The sequence below is a fragment of the Miniopterus schreibersii genome (assembly GCF_964146895.1).
Source record: "Miniopterus schreibersii genome assembly, chromosome: 7".
NCBI classification, from domain to species: Eukaryota; Metazoa; Chordata; class Mammalia; order Chiroptera; family Miniopteridae; genus Miniopterus; species Miniopterus schreibersii.
In genome coordinates, this window is record NC_138108.1 from 4,004,902 (window position 1) to 4,022,540 (window position 17,639).

The window sequence follows — 17,639 nt, forward strand, 5'->3', positions numbered from 1 at the left end:
CGTATGGGCGCTGAGTGCCCTGAACACAGTGTCTTCACCAGTCCAGGGTGGCCGGGAGAAAAGCCAGGCAGCCTTGGGGAAGGACAGCGGGTGACGGGGAACTGTGCCCAACACGGCCACGCTATCCGAGGCTGGCTAACGGTGGTTCATGCGGCAGTGGGCCCGGCCAATGCCCGCTTTAGCATCCCCCTGGCTACGGAGCCCCAAGAGCAATTTCCTTTTACCCGGGAAGGGCGACAGGGGACCTTCCAGATAACCCCCAAGGTTACTCACATAGCGCCACCTCAGGGCAGGACTGGTGGCTGTTTCCCTTCCCGCCCTGTGAATTATACTGATGGCCCGATGCTAGGCTCTGCGGTTTGCCTCTGCTAAGAAAACCCTGAGCTTTGCTGCACCGCCCACAGCACAGAGGATGGGCAGTGAGTCCACAGACAGTTCAAGGTCCAGGCACCGCAGTAAAGTGTTTGGGCGTCATGTGGTCGGGGAAGAGCCATGCTATGCTGTCCCCGAGACTGTCACAGGCAAAGTACACTCCTATTCCATAGAAAAAATGTTGAAGAGGTCCAGTAATTTTGTGGGAATTACTGGAGAACTACATTGAGTGCAATGCCTAGTCAAGAAAGGAAATATATGGGCCCGAGCTGGTTTGCTCAGTGGTTAGAGCGTTGGCCCAAGGACTGAAGGGTCCTGGGTTCAATTCCTGCCAAGGGCACGTACCTCAGCTGCGGGCTAGACCCCCAGCCCCCGTGTATGGGAGGCGACCAATTGATGTGTCTCTCACAACGGTGTTTCCCTCTCTCTCTCTCTCTCCCCCTTTCCCTCTCTGAAAAGCAATGGAAAAAATATCCTTGAGTGAGGATTTAAAAAAAAAAGAAAAGGAATACATGGGACTGGGGAGCCGAACTACAGGCTGCCTCTGAGAAAGCAAAAATACTGATCAGATTAAAGCCCTTTGACTCTCAGGGGCTGGGCTGCCGTCTGAATGAGATGTTCGGGAAGCCCGAAGGCGTGGGCCGGGCGTTAGAGCCAAAACAGCAAAGGCGGAGAGCGCCCCCTTGGATTTTGGTCCCAACTGTGGAAGGGGGCAGAGGTCAGGCACACCCCTGTGGAACAGCCAGTGACGGTAAGAAGCTCCCCGCCCACCAAGGCCCGACGGGCAGGGTCCCAGCTGCCTGCCCCTGCCAGGCTCAGGCCCCTGCTGACTGGCCGCTCGCCCCCCCCGCGGAGGCGCCCCCCCCACCCCCCCAGCCTCCTGCCTCTTCCCTCCTTGTGGCTGCACTGTCGCTGGGGCCTGTGTCTCCACGTGGTCAACTGGCCACTAAGGCAGCTGCTTCCACGCTGCTGAAGCCTGTCACTGACCACGCAGGACACCCTGCAGAAGAGGGTGGCGAGTGAGGTTGTCAGAGCGGGTCACGAGGGTGGAGTGTGGAGAGGCTGTTCCACGCCGTGACTGCTGCTGGCCCCCAAGCTGGCCCTGGGCGGGAAGGGGGCGACTGCCGACCGCACGCCTGCCCCAGGGACTGGTCGTAATCGATGTTCACTCTGACATAAGTCGGCGTCCCTCCCCTGCCTCCCGGAACAGCCACTGTCCTGACCCAGTGGAGCATACGCAGTAATTTCTGCACCTGGGCGTAGTCACACACTCGTCATGACTACCCCTCCCCATCTTTTATCCTGTATAAGTCTTTGGTGCCTGCCAAGCGACATGGGGACACCTTTTACCTTGCAGCCACACACACACAAAATGCCTTTCATGTAGGTTTCCCGAATAAACTCTCTGAATTACTGACCGGAGTAGCCAGCCTCTTTCTTAGGTCTTTCCCCGACTTCTGCTTATGGCTTTTCCCTGGGTCTGCATGTACTGATAATTCTTTATATGTTCTTTGACCAAAAACATGTTATTTCCTTGCATTCAGGGTTATTTCCCTTATTTTTCCTAGCACTTTTAATTATATACAGGGTGTCCCAAAAAATGTATATACACTTTAATAGCTGATAGCTCAGTTTTGAAAATGAAATGTATTTTAATAAACACTGCTTTTATGATTATTCAAAGTGTGTGTATATGTTTTGGGGGGGACACCCTATATATTGAAATTTTATTCCTTAAAAACTTTAATTTCTAATAAAAACTAAATAGCAAGCAATTAGCTTTCTTTAGATTGGCAAATTTATGAATACATTTCATAACCTCAACAAACATAGTTTCTTTTACTGACAAATAAATATATTTTATAATTTGCTTCCCCAACAGAACACAAGCCATATTCATTAGCAGATCTGATTTTATCTTTCTGTTTCTCTGTAATAAAAAACCAAAGGTAGGTAAATTTAGACTTACTTAGCAATTAATGCTTCAGTATTTTATCTTATTTGAAAATGATCTAGATATTGAATAATTTCCATCATACACAACTTAGAAAGACTCTAAGATTTCAAGTTACCAAAAGATTTTGGGAAACTCTTTTTAAGTACCTATACTATAGCATATATACTTATTGCTAAAAAGTTTCACTTGAACACTTTTTATTCTATTGACATCTATTTAATTTATTAGTTCTTAACAATCATATTTAGACTACTTGTGAAGATTTTATAATCCATTAAAAGTTACTCTCACCTTATATTATTTTTTCTTGATAACATGAACTTATTTAACCAATAAATCCAGGTAGAATAAAAGTATTATATTTAATGCTTATAATTTTAAAGACATATCTATTTAACCAAACAAAACTCAAACTAGCTTTAATATAAAATATTTTTCTAGATCATGTGATCATGAAAAGCATTTGGGTTAGTTTCTATTATACTTTGAAAATTTTCATATAAGCACTTGCTGGTTTAAGACATTTACATAGAGCTCTTTTACAAATTTCCACCATCATCTGGGGGTAGAAAATACCACACAATACACATGAACTTCCAGAGGGACACAAGCAGGCCATGCCCCCAGCCGCCCCTCCCCCCACCCCCAGCCTCCTTTCAGAATTTTAGCCATGAGACAGGCAATAAAGTTATCCATTCAGATGGCTAAGGCTTTTTCTATTTAATATCTGTGGAGAAGACATTTCGTCTTATAGAAGCTATGGGCTAGATTTTGGGCAAGGGTGCTTCTATAGCTGTTTGTGTTTTAAAAAAAAACACAACAAAACTTCTTCCCCCTCAGTTTTCTTTCAGTCTTGAGAATTGAGACTATTAAAGGTAGGTGTGCTTTGAGTTGCTTCTAGAGCTACATTTATGGTTTCACAAAAATATTTAAGATAAAGGTAATAACTTAATTCCCCCAAAGAATTGAGTAACTTAAGAGGCATCGTAGGTTGATCTACGATCGTAGGTTGTCCAACTACATCTCCTCCAACTTGCTCCTTTCCTTCTGGTTGCATAGCTTTGGTGTAACTCACGGGAGGAGGTCCAGATTTTAAAAATTCTTATTAGGCTCTGAATCTCAGCTTCCAATTTGGCCAAATTTCTGGTCACAGTCACGAAATCCTTTCACGTGTCTTGTCAGACATCAGCCAGGACAAACGGTAAATACTTCTGGCAGTGTTATATAATGTTACGGCCTCCCCAGGGTCCAGAGGTGATTATCTCCAGAAGTCATTCCCTCTGATGGCCCGAAGGAAGAACTGACAGCCGCTTGTCTCAGGCCAGCAGACAGCCACACCAAGCCCTTAGGACCCAAGCGATAGCCACCCCCAGGAGGAAAGTGTTAATAAAAACCAAGTGCACTTGTACCAAATAATCAATAGTCACTGTGCCCAAAGAACTAGTTCCACAAGTGTTTTCCCCTAGTCTAAATTTGGAAAAAGACCCTGGCCACTCTGCCTCCCTGCACTGTGCAGGTAGAGACCTGGGAGTCTGACGTGGCAACAATTCTTACCGCCTTTTGCCAGCTCATGCTAGAGGGGCCAGGATCTTTCTACGGCAGAGGCCTCGGCGTGCGCAGCGCCCAGCCCGAGGCATCCTGCTCACAGTGACAAGGTTGGGGGTGACATGAAAACTCTCCCGATGACCAGGACGAGTCCCGTTCAGGGTAAAGTACTGGAAAGGGCTCTCGTGGGTTTTCCTCCCTCTCTTCCCAGCTTCCCTCCTCCTCCAAGACCAATGTGCCTGGACATTGCTCAAGTACCCGTTTGGGGACAGGGAGTCCGGAGCAGCCAAGGAGGACCTTGGGGGTGGCTGGAAAGCCACGGCCGCAGCCTCCAGGTGGGGTAGGGCAGCGCTGGCAGCTGAGGCTCACTTATCGCCAGCAGGTAAAGGTGAGACTTAGAGGCCCCAGGTGGGTCCTAGGCTTTGGGCAGGGGTGCGGCTGATCCGGGGGGGGCCGGGGGAGGCGGGGGCCCCGGGGGGGGGCGGTCAGGGCACCCAGGCCTGAAGCAGTAGCAGCAGCGCCCCGGTCGCCAGGGCGGGCGAGGGGCCCGCGGGCAGCGCGGGGGGCGCGGCGCCGGTGAGCGCGAGCCCGCAGGCGGCGTAGGGCTCCAGGCAGGCGGCGAAGGCCATGACGTGCGCCACCAGCGTCTGCTCCTGCACCCCGTGCAGCAGGTGCGCCTGCGGGCCGCGCGCGAACACCGCCACGTCCTCGCCGCCGTGCGTTTCCGACTCCAGGGGCACCGCCGCCTGCTGCTTGTAGTCGGGGTCACCTGGCCAGAGGAGGGGGGTCAGCGTGGGGCTCCAGGGCCCTTGGGTGCCTTCCCGCCCGCCCCCCGGCCAGCGCACTCACTGCTCTGGCTGTGGCTGACTTCTGGACGGGGGCCCCCCGCTCATGGCGAAGCCGGGGCCATTGCCGTAAAGGATGGAGGTGTAGGTCTTGCCGTCGGAGGCTGCCTCGGGAGCCAGCCCTGCGGGGAGGAGGGGTATGTGATGGCCACCCCACAGCTCTGCAGCGCCCCCTGTATGCTAAGCCCAGGCACTGCTCGCCTATTCAGTGACAATCCCCACATGACCCTGCAGGTTATGGCTATCATGACCCCATTTGACAGAGGAGCAAACTGAGGCTCAGAGCACTTTCTGCCACGAAATTTAAGAAACAGGACCTGCCATTCTCTCTGGACCTACCGAAAATGGAACTGCCACGTAGAGTGTAGCCACCAAAAGTGAAGACGTGAGAGTGGTCAGCAGTGACAATGGTCAGCGTGTCCATCTCGCTGGTGAGCTGGCTGGACCTATTAATGGCGTCATCAAAACTGACAGCCTCGGTCAGAGCCAGGTAAGCTTTTCCCGCATGATGACCTTGGTCAATGCGGCCCCCTGCAGAGAGACCACGGGGGAGGTGGGTGGGGGGTCCCTGCATCCCCTCCCACCTTTGCTCAGCGAGGGGCTGCCCCTCACTCACCCTCCACGAAGAGGTAGAAGCCCCGGGGGTTCCTGCTCAGCAGGCGCAAGGCCACCTCTGTCATCTCCTTCAGGCTTGGGTCCTTCCTGGTGTCTCGACGGGCCTCATAGTTCATGTCCCCCGGCTCAAAGAGGCCTGTGGGAAAGGGGGTGGGGTGACCGACAAGCTGTGGAGTGGGGTCCGTGTGCACATCTGTGCACACATGCTGGCGTGCAGGGACCCAGAAGAACAGGGCGGGAAGGCGGGGGTGGGGGTCCTTACCCATGAGGTGTGTCACAGAGGGGTCCAGGGACGCCTGAAGGAGCGCTGTGCGGTTCCACACATACCGGGCACCCTGGGAGGGACAGAACCAGGCCTCAGCCCACAGCCCTGCGACCAGCAGCCCTGCCCTTGTCTCCGCTGGCAGAGCCCCATCACCTGGTGCTTGGCCTGCCACTCCTGGACCAGGTTCCGCATGTCCAACCTCACTCCGCTCTGTGAGGCGTCATCAAGGTACTCAGGGTCTGGGGTCCCCTTGGGAAACATGTACTTGCGGCCTCCACCCAGGATCACCTGGAGCCAGAGGATTAGGGCAGGTAAGCTTGGGGCCTGGCTGGCCCTTTGCCCCCTGATCGAACAGTCCCTAGGTCCCCCCACCAGGGCTGTGGCAATGGCCTGGCTCAGCTGGACCTTCTATACCTCCCCCCCACTAGGCCCAGAGGATCTGCCAGGCCCCAGACCCCAGGCCCCAGGCTGCGGGTTGCCTGGACCCTGGCCAGTGTGGGGCCCACCCCCTCTGCCCAGGTCCCCAGTGCCCTTCCTGACGCACGTCAATGTCCATGTTGGAGATGAGCTGTGCGGCGATGTCCTGGCAGCCGCCCCTCAGCGCCTCCTGGGGCATGTTGGCATCCGAGTACCAGTTGCGGTTCACGGTGTGCGCGTAGTTGCCGGCTGGAGACGCATGCTGCACCCTCGTTGTGGTCACCACCCCTACTGACTTCCCTGGGGGTAACGGAGGTCAGGGTGAGCCACTGTGGTCTCTCGGCCTGATCCCTGCCCACCAGGCTGACCCCAAGCCCACCTGCTTTCTTGGCTCGGTTCATCACGGAGATGACCTCGTTGCCACGTGTCGTGTTGCACTGGTTATATCGGGCGGCCGCACTCACACCGATGGTCTGGTAGTTGGTTTTGACCCCACACAGGTAGGCTGTGGCTGTGCCTGCGCTGTCTGGCACTTGTCTGTCCACATTGTATGTCTGAGGACAGAGACACCCTCAGCTCCTCTCCGGGACTGACACCCAGATCATGACCAGGCCTTGGGCCCCTAAGTCAGGCCCCAACCCTCCTGGGGCCTTCCCTCTTGCCAGGCTCCCTAGGCCCATCCCCACCCCCACCTCTGTGGCACAGGGCACCCTGAGGCCACCCAGCCCTTACCTTAGCCAGAGCCATGTATGGGAATTGGTCCATGGCCAGGGGGGTCTCAGGGCCCAGCTTGCCATTCATCTGCCCCTTTAGGATCCGAGCTGCTGTCACCGTGGGCACCCCCATCCCTGAAGGAGCAGAACCCTGTCAGGTCCGAGTCCCCAGGCATGGCTGGGACCACAAGCAGCCCTGGGTGCCAGGACTGTGGGGTCTGGAGGGTGGGCAGGCCATGCACACTCACCGTCCCCCAAGAAGATAATGAGGTTCTTGGCCCCTGTCTGGATGGGCTGCAGCTTCTTGGCGGCATCCAGGGCCTGGGCTGCCTGGTGGTTCCAGAAGGCTGGGTCTTCCTCCTCAGCTGGCCAAGGGGAGAGGGAGGCCAGGTCAGCCTTGGGGAAGCGCCCTGTGTGTGGGGTCTGCTGGGAGGAGCCCCCTTACCTGGGATGACGCCAAGGGAGACCTGTAGCCTCAGGCCCACCAGCAGCAGCAGAACCCAGGCTCCCTGCATGCCTGTGGGGTGGCAGGAAGGTGGCAGAGCCGGGACTCCAGAGGGGCTGGGACCCTGGCGATGGTGGAACTTGGACTAGCTGCGGTTAAAGCTCTTTGGGCTTAAATCAGGGGAGGACTTTATCCCTGGCCGTAAAAGGCTCCATGTCCCTCCCTGTGCCCCAGGCAGCCACCCTGACCCCGCCCCTGCCTGCAGAAGGGAGGTGGTAGGGTATGGCAAAGTCTCCAGGCACATTTCCTGAACAAGGCAGGGCCATCTGGAACAGGGCAGGCCCCTGCTGTCCCCCAGGGGAGAGTCAGGCCACGGGGCAGGTGCCCTCTGGGTGAGGAGCATTTCCAGGGTCCTGATGGGACCACCCCAACCCTCTGCTCCCTCAGTCATGGGGACCTGTCACTCCTTCACTCACCTCATTTTCTCCTGTGTTCCCCTTGAGCCAGCTGGGCCCAGGCTCAGTTCTGGGTGCCGAGGGAGATGGGCTGCGTGGACAAGATGGACAGTGACCGCACAGGGCGATCTTATCATAAATTCCTAACCTGGCAGTCAGTGGTGAGCATATAACTTCTTCAGTAAAAGGCTTATTTATTCATTTATTTATTTTATTGGTTTGAGAGAGGATGCGGGGGAGAGAGGAACACTGATTTGTTCTTCCACTTATCTACACATTCATTGGTTGGTTCTTGTATGTGCCCTGACCGGGGATCAAACCCACAACCGTGGCATATCGGGGTGATGCTCTAACCGTCTGAGCTACCCGACCAGGGCCAAAGGGTTTATTTTTGCCTCAAGCAAGCAAGCCCTGCCCATTGTTTCTGTGTTTCTAGGTTAACATAGCTCTGAAAGGTCTCTTTCAGACCCTCAGAAGATAAGCCAGCTCCAGAGAGCGCACAATCTGGTTAACCGTCCCGTGATCCCATCTCCCGAGCCTTCCCTGCCTTCAGGCAACCTTTCTCCCGCTCCCTCCTCAATCCGCTTCAAAAAAGCAGCTGCGACTGGAACTTGCATTCGGGAAGCATGTTCTCAGTCTGTTGAGATCTTGCCTCCAGGTATGTCCTTTGTTTGGCTCAAATCCATTTTTATGAAAATTCTCTCCAGGTTTGGACACCCTGCCAGGGGCGTTTAGTTGGCGAAGCTGGCAGGGCTCAGAATAAGCCCAGCCAGGGCCACCCTGCGCGCCCAGCCCGGGGGTAGGCGTCGGGTGTGCCTGCCGTGCCCCGTGGGCCCTTTGCTTCTCACCCGGTGAACTTGGGTGAGTCTTCTCTTGCAATCCCTGAACTACCTGCTTTAGGGAGCAGTTCCTGGCCTATTTGTGTTCTATTTATTATTACTTTTATTTTTTAAAATTGATTTTAGAAAGAGGAAGGGAGACAGAGAGAGAGAGAAAACAAAAACAAAAACATTGATCGGTTGCCTCCCACAAGAGCACTGACTGGAAATTGAACCCGCATCCTGGGCATGTGGCCTGACCAGGAATTGAACCCACCACCTTTGATGTACCAGACAATGCTCCACACAACTGATCCACACCGGCCAGGGCTATTTGAATTGTTCTTTTAAAAAAAAAAAAAATTTAAAAATGTCTTTATTGATTTCAGAGAGAGAAAGGGAGAGGGAGAGAGAGAAACATCAGTGATGAGAGTCATTGATCGGCTGCCTCCTGCAGGCCCCTGGCTGGGGATCAAGCCCGCAACCGGGTGACGTGTTCCGACCAGGAATCGAACCACGACCTCCTGGGTCACAGGTCAGTGCTCAACCACTGAGCCACGCCGGCCTGGCCTGAATTGTTCTTAATTGGCTCAAAAGAAAAATTAAAATTAACATGGGAAATTGTGCCTCCGAGGCTGACAGCCCGGATGGACAGGCTCCGCTCAGCACTCTGCGAGCTTTCTGTGCAGTTTGTACGGAGCCTCAACTATCGAGCATTTACAGAAACGGGGAGAATTAACTAAAAGTGACATAGCTTAAGATGGGCAAAATGGGGCTCTTTTGATACCTCTGAATCCGCTTTTGGGTGCTCGGTTAGAAAAATCAGGCTCTAAAATGGAACTGAATGAATGGAATGCGTCCCTTGATTAGAAAATAGAAGCCTGTAAAAGGAACCCGGGTAAACTTTCCTCTCTTTGGGAACTGAAGAAAAATTTAAAGACTGTCTCTGAACTCTCAGATATATATTTTCTTTTCAAGAAAGTTAATAAGAAACTTTTAGAAACTGTCTGCACTAAAGAAGGCTTCCGAGGCTGCCCAGTGCCAACACCCCACTCGCCCCACTCCTTTCTGAGCGCCCTTCCCTGGACGTGCCTCCCCCTCCTCTTCACCACCACCCTCTGCTGACTTAGGGGAGGTAAGAAAAGAAAGGCAGGCCGGGATAGGGCTAGAAAAAAGCAACGAATTCTTATAGCTTTCTTTAGAGAACAGCCAGTCTCAGCATGAGGGGAACCAGCAATACTTTACCCCCATGGACTAACGCAGAACCAAGGAATCTAAGGATTTTCCTGATCCTCTCTAAGATCCTGTTGGGTTTGCAAAGGAATTTGATTTAATTGTTAGAATATATGATCCTGGCTATTCTGACCTATTCCAAACTAACACACCTACTGGTTTCTGAGAGCAAAGAAGCAGAGTGGCCAGGTAAGGCCTGCTGGAAAACTCCCATAGAGGGTTTTTAAAAACAAAGAAAAGCCAAGAAAAATGTAGGGAATTAAGCCCACAGGCTTCAGCAAGCCACTGCTGAGATTTCCTCCCAGAAAATAGACTGGATGAAAATCCAGCAATATCGAGTAAAACATACTTGATTTCTTGGAATGTTTTGAAAAAACTTTCAAACAACATTCAGGATCATCTTCAGACAGTTTTAAGGATCATCAAGATGACCCTATGCTTAATTCAGCATTTCTGGAAGGATTACACGGGGAGCTTATAACTCTGATTAAACAACATGAATTAAATGGGTCGACCACATATGTTAGCAATTCTGATAAACTGGCAATTCTGGTCCGTCACTTACTTGAAACTGTTCAAAGGGAAGGGAAGGCTAGAGCTACTAAAATGATGAATTCACAGCTCCAGCAGCTCAGCAATCACCAAAGGACTTCTCAGTGAGGTCAAAGGAGAGTCTGCCTTCACTGTAAAAAACCACATCGTCTTAAGAAAAATTGTTGAAAATTGAAATGGGATTTAGAAAAAAAAAAAAAAAAACGGGAGCAAGTGTGGGGCTTCTCAAAGGACTCTGGGAGGCCATCTCCCCTCCTTACTGGTGCTTCATGAGAACTTGAAATGGCTGAGAAAAGGGGAGTTACTAAGGCGCTTGCAGATCCCGGGGCTACTTCACCTGTTCTTAACCACACCCAGTAAAGTTGCCCCCTCCCTCAGAGTAAAACTGTACAGATGTTAGGGATATCTAATCAACCAATTCTATTTTTAAATCAGAATCTGCTCCCTTCCAACCAGGGAATGTTTCGGGGTAACATATACTGTTGCTAATCAAATCTGCCCCGACTCACCTGAGACTTTCTTGAACTCCACGATGCCACACACCCTTTCCTCAGAAGGGTGAAATGTGTTTAGAGCTAAATCAATCAACTGGAAAGATGCGTTAAAGGAACCTCCACAACGGAAAACGAATCTCGAGGCTGAATGTCTGCTGTAGGACCATCCTGTGGAGCTCGGGCTCTTCCCAGTTCAGATTCGGGAAGATCAGCTCAGCCACTCCTATCAAAATAACTATTGGCAATACCCTGCTTCCACCCAGTATTTGCCAATATCCTTTAAGACCTGATGTGCTGGCTGGAATTAATCCCATTACACAAGGTTATTTATTTATTTTTAAATATGTCTTTATTGATTTCCGAGAGAAGGGAGAGAAACATCAATGGTGAGAGTCACTGATTGGCTGCCTCCTGCCCCCCCCCCCATATGCCCCCATCAGGAATCAGACCGGGAATAAAACTGCCACCTCCTGGCTCATAGGTTGACCCTCCACCACTGAGCCACGCTGGCAGGGCCACAGGTTACTTTAAAAGGGGTTTGTACTCCGGTGTATGAGCCCCTGTGATTCTCCTGTCCCTCCAGTAAAGGCCCAATGGAAGCGGACGGAGACCTGCCAGGTCCCCGGCAGGCAGCTGCTCCCCGGCGGCCGCAGGCTCGTTGGCTGGGGCGTCGCCCCGCACACAGAAAAGGCTGGGGGTTCAATCCCTGGCCAGGGTGAGCGCGGGAGGCAACCAGTCGATGTTTCTCTCTTGCATGGATGCTCCTCTCTCTCTAAAAAGCAATAAAAACATTCTGGGGTGAGGATTTTAAAAGCTACTCCCAGACATCCTGTGGTTCCAAACCCACGTGCTCTATTAGCAGCCGCTCCTCCCCAGTGCCGGCCCGTGCGGTGCCTCCAGCATCCCCGCAGGAAAAGTCAGCGGCTCTCCGCGTCACCCGGGAAGGTGGGCCATCTACTTAGCCTACATTGCGCAGGGGCACGTGGAGCCCCTCCATTTCTCTCAGGCACCAAAGGCTGATTTAAACGTTGATTTTCTGATCCGGTATGTGGATGACTTGCTTTTACTCTCTAGGACAATCTACCTACTGCAGCACTAGCTACAAAAGATGTGAGGTCTCAGAAGATAAGCTTCAATTCTGTTTGCCCCAAGTGAAATACCATTTATCTTATATCTAAAGATGGGCTGCTAATTAACCTTGAGAGGCTCAGGTGACTCCTACCCTTCCCTCTTATGGGAACTAAAAAGCAGCTTAGGGGCTTTGTAGGGATATCTGGATACTGTCACAACTGGGCTCCAAATTTTTCACCAGTGGCTCAGCCTCTACCTGCCTGATTAAAATCAGATACACTTGGTCCCATCCAACGTAGCCTTGACAGGAAACAAGGTGCAGAAGCCCTAAGGAAGAAGGACCTGAGCTCCCACCTTGGGGCACCCTACTCATAACTCCCTTTCTTCCCTTGATGCGTGAGAATGAAGGGACGCTGTAGGACTTCCAACTCCGAAACACAGAAGCATCATTTCTATAGGATATCAGAGCCGGCGTTAGGCTCAGTTCCAAAGGGGCTCCCGGGCCTGCAAGGGCGCCTCTGGTCCAGCCACGCTGTGCGAACAGCCTTCCTTGCTCCGTGGAGCCTGCTGGCCCCTCGCCACACGCAGCTTTACGCCCCGGCCCCTGCGAGGCACTCCTGCTCCCTGCTCCTGACGCTACTTTTTGCTCAATGTAAGTCTTAACCCAGCAACTTGACCGCCTTCTTGACAGGATAACGCTGGTTGCGTTTTACCCACAGACCACGTTCTCGCTCCTCGGAAGACTCACAGGAAACTCCTGTTGCTAGTGCTGACTTACTTTGGCTTACAGGTGGGTCTTATCTCAAAGACGAACAGAGACCTAAGTCAGCTGGACGCGCAGTAACTTCCCGGTGGATGTAATGGAAAGTTCGCATTGAACTGAACTAAGACCTGCCCCGCAAGCCTAATCAATTCTCTAATTCAAGCTTGTCAAGCGGCCAAAGATCAAAGGAGCCAGCGTTTACCCTGATAGTCGCTGTGCCCTTGGTGTGGCCCGTGAGTCTAGAATGTTAGGGGAGCGACGGGGCTTCTTCGCTTCCTCAGGGCAGCCTGTACATTCTTCCCCAGGTTGCAGAACGATTAGATGGCAAACAGCAACCGAGACGCCTGGGAATAATCAAGATTCCAGGACATTCCGAAGCCACCAGCACGGAAACAGAAACAAAAAGAAATCATGTAGCTGATGCAGCAGCTAAACAAGCAGCCGTAAGCAATCAAATTACCTGGACCCAGCAATGTTCTTTGCTCTCTGCTAACCCAATAAAAGATTCTGCTTAAAGAAATTGATAAATTAGCAGATGATTCATTTCACAGTGCCCTCCCAGGAAAGGAAGACTTCAGAGACCGTGGCTTTCAACCAGCAGATTGGGTCTGTTGGAAGAGAGCAAATAAGACTCTCCCCAGCCTCGCTGGAAAAGACCAGGTCAGGTGTTACCCATCCATGTGCAACTAAATTTTTTTTTTTTTTAGTTTTGTTGTGTGCAACTAAACTTAAAGGGGTGACTCACTCAGATTTCTCATCTAAAAAGGCGCCTAACCAGGTGGACACCTGCCCCTCTCCCTGACACTTGCCTGTACCTATAAGGGACATCAAAGGCTCCTCTAGGATGAGAAGTTGTTGATCCCAAGACAGCAACAAGGCCTGTGCACCTACAGATTGATACTGAACTCACAAACCATTTTCTTTGATTGCCTTTACCTGTCTGCTAAGGATATTAGTCATAATAATAGCTACTTACTCTTTGGGTTTTTCTATATAGTCCAACTGTTTATGATTGCTGAACATGTATAACTGTTCATTCTCTTTATGGCTTATGTAAATGTTACAGTAGATGCAAAATACAGAAAAATGAGACAGACAGCAAAACTCAGATCATGACAGTTCACAGGATAGAAATGATCCAGAGTGTTTTTCATGATGAGGCCATACGACCTGACTGCCTTTCCATTTACCTGCCCTTCCCTTTCTGGAAAAATTTGGCCTCAACTCACATCCCATGGTTATGATAACTCACATCCCATGGTTATGATAACTCACATCCCATGGTTATGACACTGCCCCATCCCCGATGGTCAACAAGAGGGTGATACTGAGACCTAGGAATGAGCCTTCTGAGCCCTGTAAGACCACACTATCCACCAGGTTGGTCATCGGTGCATTCTTTGCATTGATTTATGGCCACAAGGGGGAATTGCAGGCTCATGCTAGAGGTGCCAGGATCTTTCTACTGCAGAGGCTTCGGAGAGAGCAGTGCCCAGCCCCTGAGGCATCCTGCTCACAGTGACAAGGTTGGGGGTGACCATGAAAACTCTTCAGATGACCAAGAACAAGCCCCATTCATGGCAAAGTACTGGAAAGGGCTCTCGTGAGTTTTCCTCCCTCTCTTCCCAGCTTCCCTCCTCCTTCAAGACCAATGTGCGACGTGTCCTGAGGGGCGAGAGCTATTGGTCTTAGGCACCCAGTGAAAACCTTAAAAACACACCTTCCCTGCACCTGCCCTTCAGGGGAAAGCCGATGGAACAGCTGCTCGGAATGCTTCCCTGGACACCCCACTTTGAGGCCAACAATGTGATTGACAATAAACCCCTCATACCTGCACACTGAAAAAACTCGGAAGCAGAAACCGTTATAAAATTTAGATACACTTTACATAGCATAAAATTCACCTTTTCAAGGGTACAGCTCAATTTCTTTAGAAGGTTTGAAGTTGTGTGGCCATCGACACTAATTCTAGAATACAGATCTACTTCTAAAACTGGCAGAGTTTTCAGATGTAGGGGTACCTTGGGTTTGAGCCCGTTTATGAAACAGGCATGTGGCACCTTCCCATTGGTTGGGGAGACCAACTCCAGCTGACTGACAGCAGGGAAGACAAACAGGAGCTGCATTCTGACACAGGCCTTTGCCCAGCTGGTGGACAGGTTCCCGGGAGTGTGGCGCTTCAGTGAGCCCAGCTAACCACGGCCTTCTTCCACTGCGCCCCCCTTCTCGTGACAGCCACTAAAACCAGGATTGGAATGAAGTGCCCTGGGCCAGGCCTTCAGGGGGATGTTGGTGTTAAACGGAGACTGTAGTAAAGAAGGAAGCGCGCTCTGTCATCTTAGTATTTCTAGTGAGCCAGGTTGTTTTCTGCACCTTTGTAAGTGGGCAAATAAATTTGTCATTCTGTTAAAAATGCATCGAAAAATAGGGTTGACTGCACCTTTCTGGGATTCTTTTAAACGTTCCCTTTGGGTGTGTGAGGTACTCAGTGCGTGTAGCTCTACCGGAGCGGGTGCTGCGGGATGCTGGCCTCGGGAGGGAGGTCAGACAGGCCTGGTGTCTGCGCCTCCCCGGGTTTCCCATCTCCTCCCTCTGCGCCCCTCCCCCCAACAGGACGGAGGGTCTTCTCCCCACAGTCGCCAGGTCACGCTGTGCCCATGCCCGAAGCCTTCTGGTCACACCCACACTGTGGGTCAGCTCTGAGCTCCTGCCCCAGCTGCTGCTCGCCCCTCCGGCTTTCTCCCCTTTGATGCAGCTGCTGGCCTCCAAGCTCTCGCTCACTGCCTCGGGATCCCTGCTCAAGCCTCCTGCCTCAGTCCGTGCACCTGCCTGCTCCCCAGGGGGCCCTCCCTGCTCCCTGCCCCCTGGCCTCCCAGGCTGTCACCCCCCACATACTCTGCCCCCACATGCTAATGACCTTTCCTTCTAGAACGTATTGGTTGTATACACCAGTTTAGTTGATTACTCCTGTGTTCCTCCCAGAAGAGAGGCCCCCGCAGGGCAGGGCGTCTCCTGTTCACCAATCCATGCCCAGTGCCCACATGGCCTCAGGGTGGGGGCAAGGGCTGGTCTGGGGCTGCCCAAAGCTTCTAGGCTCTCCTACTGGGAAAGGGCATTGGGAGTGACCATGTCGGTAGCAGAGTGACTTGGGCCAGATCATTCTATTCTGTGTCTCTATCTATTCCTCTCTGTAATGGAACCAGGCCCAGGCCCAGTGATTCTCTCGAAGCATTTCCCACCCCCCCCCATGTCACCCAGCAGCCTCCTCTGCCACCAAGGTGCAGGGTGACAGGAAGCCCATTGTTATCAGGGAGCTTGGACATTGCTCAAGTACCAGTTTGGGGACAGGGAGTCCCGAGCAGCCAAGGAGGACCTTGGGTGTGGCTGGAAAGCCACGGCCGCAGCCTCCAGGTGGGGTAGGGACAGCGCTGGCAGCTGAGGCTCACTTATCGCCAACAGGTAAAGGTGAGACTTAGAGGCCCCAGGTGGGTCCTAGGCTTTGGGCAGGGGTGCGGCTGATCCAGGGCGGGGGGCCGGGGGGAGGCGGGGGCCCCGGGGTGGGGGTGGGGCGGTCGGGGCACCCAGGCCTGAAGCAGTAGCAGCAGGGCCCGGTCACCAGGGTGAGCGAGGGGCCCGCGGGCAGCGCGGGGGCGCGTAGGGCTCCAGGCAGGCGGCGAGGCCGTGACGAGCGCCCCCAGGGTCTGCTCCTGCGGGCCGCGCCGTGGGTTTCCGAATCCAGGGGCACCGCCGCCTGCTGCCTGTAGTCGGGGTCACCTGGCCAGAGGTGGGGGTTCAGCGTGGGGCTCCAGGGCCCTTGGGTGCCTTCCCGCTTCCATGAGCTCTGGAGGGAGGCCCCCAGCCGGCCCACCGGGCCAGCGTGCTCACCGCTCCGGCTGTGGCTGACCCTGGCTCCCCGCAGGTCTGTGGGGTGGCGGGAAGGTGGCAGAGCGGGACTCCAGAGCGGCTGGGGCCCTGGCGAGGCCGGAAGGACAAGACTGAGGCACCAGAGTACTGGCTTCAGTTCAAGGTGCTTGGGCTTGAATCAGGGGAGGCCTGGATCCCTGACTGTAAAAGGCTCCATGTCCCTCCCTGTGCCCCAGGCAGCCACCCTGAGTCAGCCCCTCTGGCCAGGTGTGACTAGGCCTTGGGGCCTGGGGCCTGAACAAGGTGGAGCCACCTGCACAGGATCAGGCCAGGTGTCTCCCCAGGCCAGGGTGGGGTGAGGCAGGTGCCCTCTGGGTGAGGACATTGGCAGTGCCCTGATGGGGCCCTCTGTCCCACAGTCCTGGGGCCCTGTGACTCCTTCATTTGTCTCACTGGTTCAGTATTTCCTGGGAACCAGTTGGGCCCAGGCACGGTTCTGGGCGCTGAGGGAGGTGGGGTGCAGGCACAGGGTCTGGGCAGGGGCCTGGTTTGGCTTCCTGATGTTGATGTCGCCCTGCCACCAACATGGCTCCTCACCAGCCTTGGCCTGGGCAGGTGGACAGGCACTGGGGTACAGGGTGTGCCCAGGAGCCTTGGCCGAGTCTTGTTCTGTGGAAAAGGGTGGGGTGGTGGTGACAACAGAGTGGGGACCTGGTCTGTGTGTCCAATTACCCTGGGCTGGGCCAGCCTTGCTTGTGTTTGGGAGAGGCCAGTAAGCCAGGACAAGTGGAACAGGGAAACTGAGACAGATAAACAGCAGAAAATCTAGACGACAAGCAGTTTGCAGCCACCTAGTAAATCCTGTCTTCCCTAAACCTGGGACACTTCAGAGAAAATGGTTTGCACTTCTCCTCCCCAGCTAGAGGATAAATAACTTAAATCACCTACTCGGGGAAACAGAGCAGAAATCCAATTAGTGCCATTTGCCAACCACACCCAAGGACAGATGAAGTTAAGGGAGTAAGTCTCATTTTTGTGCATCAGCATAAATCTGATGAACATTCTATTGAGAGCCTCCCCTAAGACGGCCCCTCAAAGCCCAGCCTTTAAAACCCCTCAGAACAAAGGTATGGCCTCCCCCACCCCTTTCCCCACAGGCACTCACCTCCTAAACTCTAAGGGACGCCAGGAGCTTACAACCAGGGCAGCAATGGG

The 17,639-nt window shown here is 53.1% G+C and overlaps 1 protein-coding gene across 1 annotated transcript; it reads right to left on the bottom strand.

Moving 5' to 3' along the window:
- Nucleotides 1-4,359: 4,359 nt before the first annotated feature.
- On the bottom strand, nt 4,360-7,274 carry LOC308559766 (intestinal-type alkaline phosphatase-like; the record flags this gene model as incomplete). Its single annotated transcript, XM_081142856.1, is given in 12 exon segments — nt 4,360-4,643; nt 4,724-4,760; nt 4,762-4,841; nt 5,059-5,250; nt 5,336-5,470; nt 5,597-5,669; nt 5,753-5,887; nt 6,144-6,316; nt 6,396-6,570; nt 6,749-6,864; nt 6,978-7,094; nt 7,175-7,274. Coding segments are annotated over 12 exon segments (1,587 nt in total). The 5' UTR covers nt 7,245-7,274.
- Nucleotides 7,275-17,639: the final 10,365 nt, after the last annotated feature.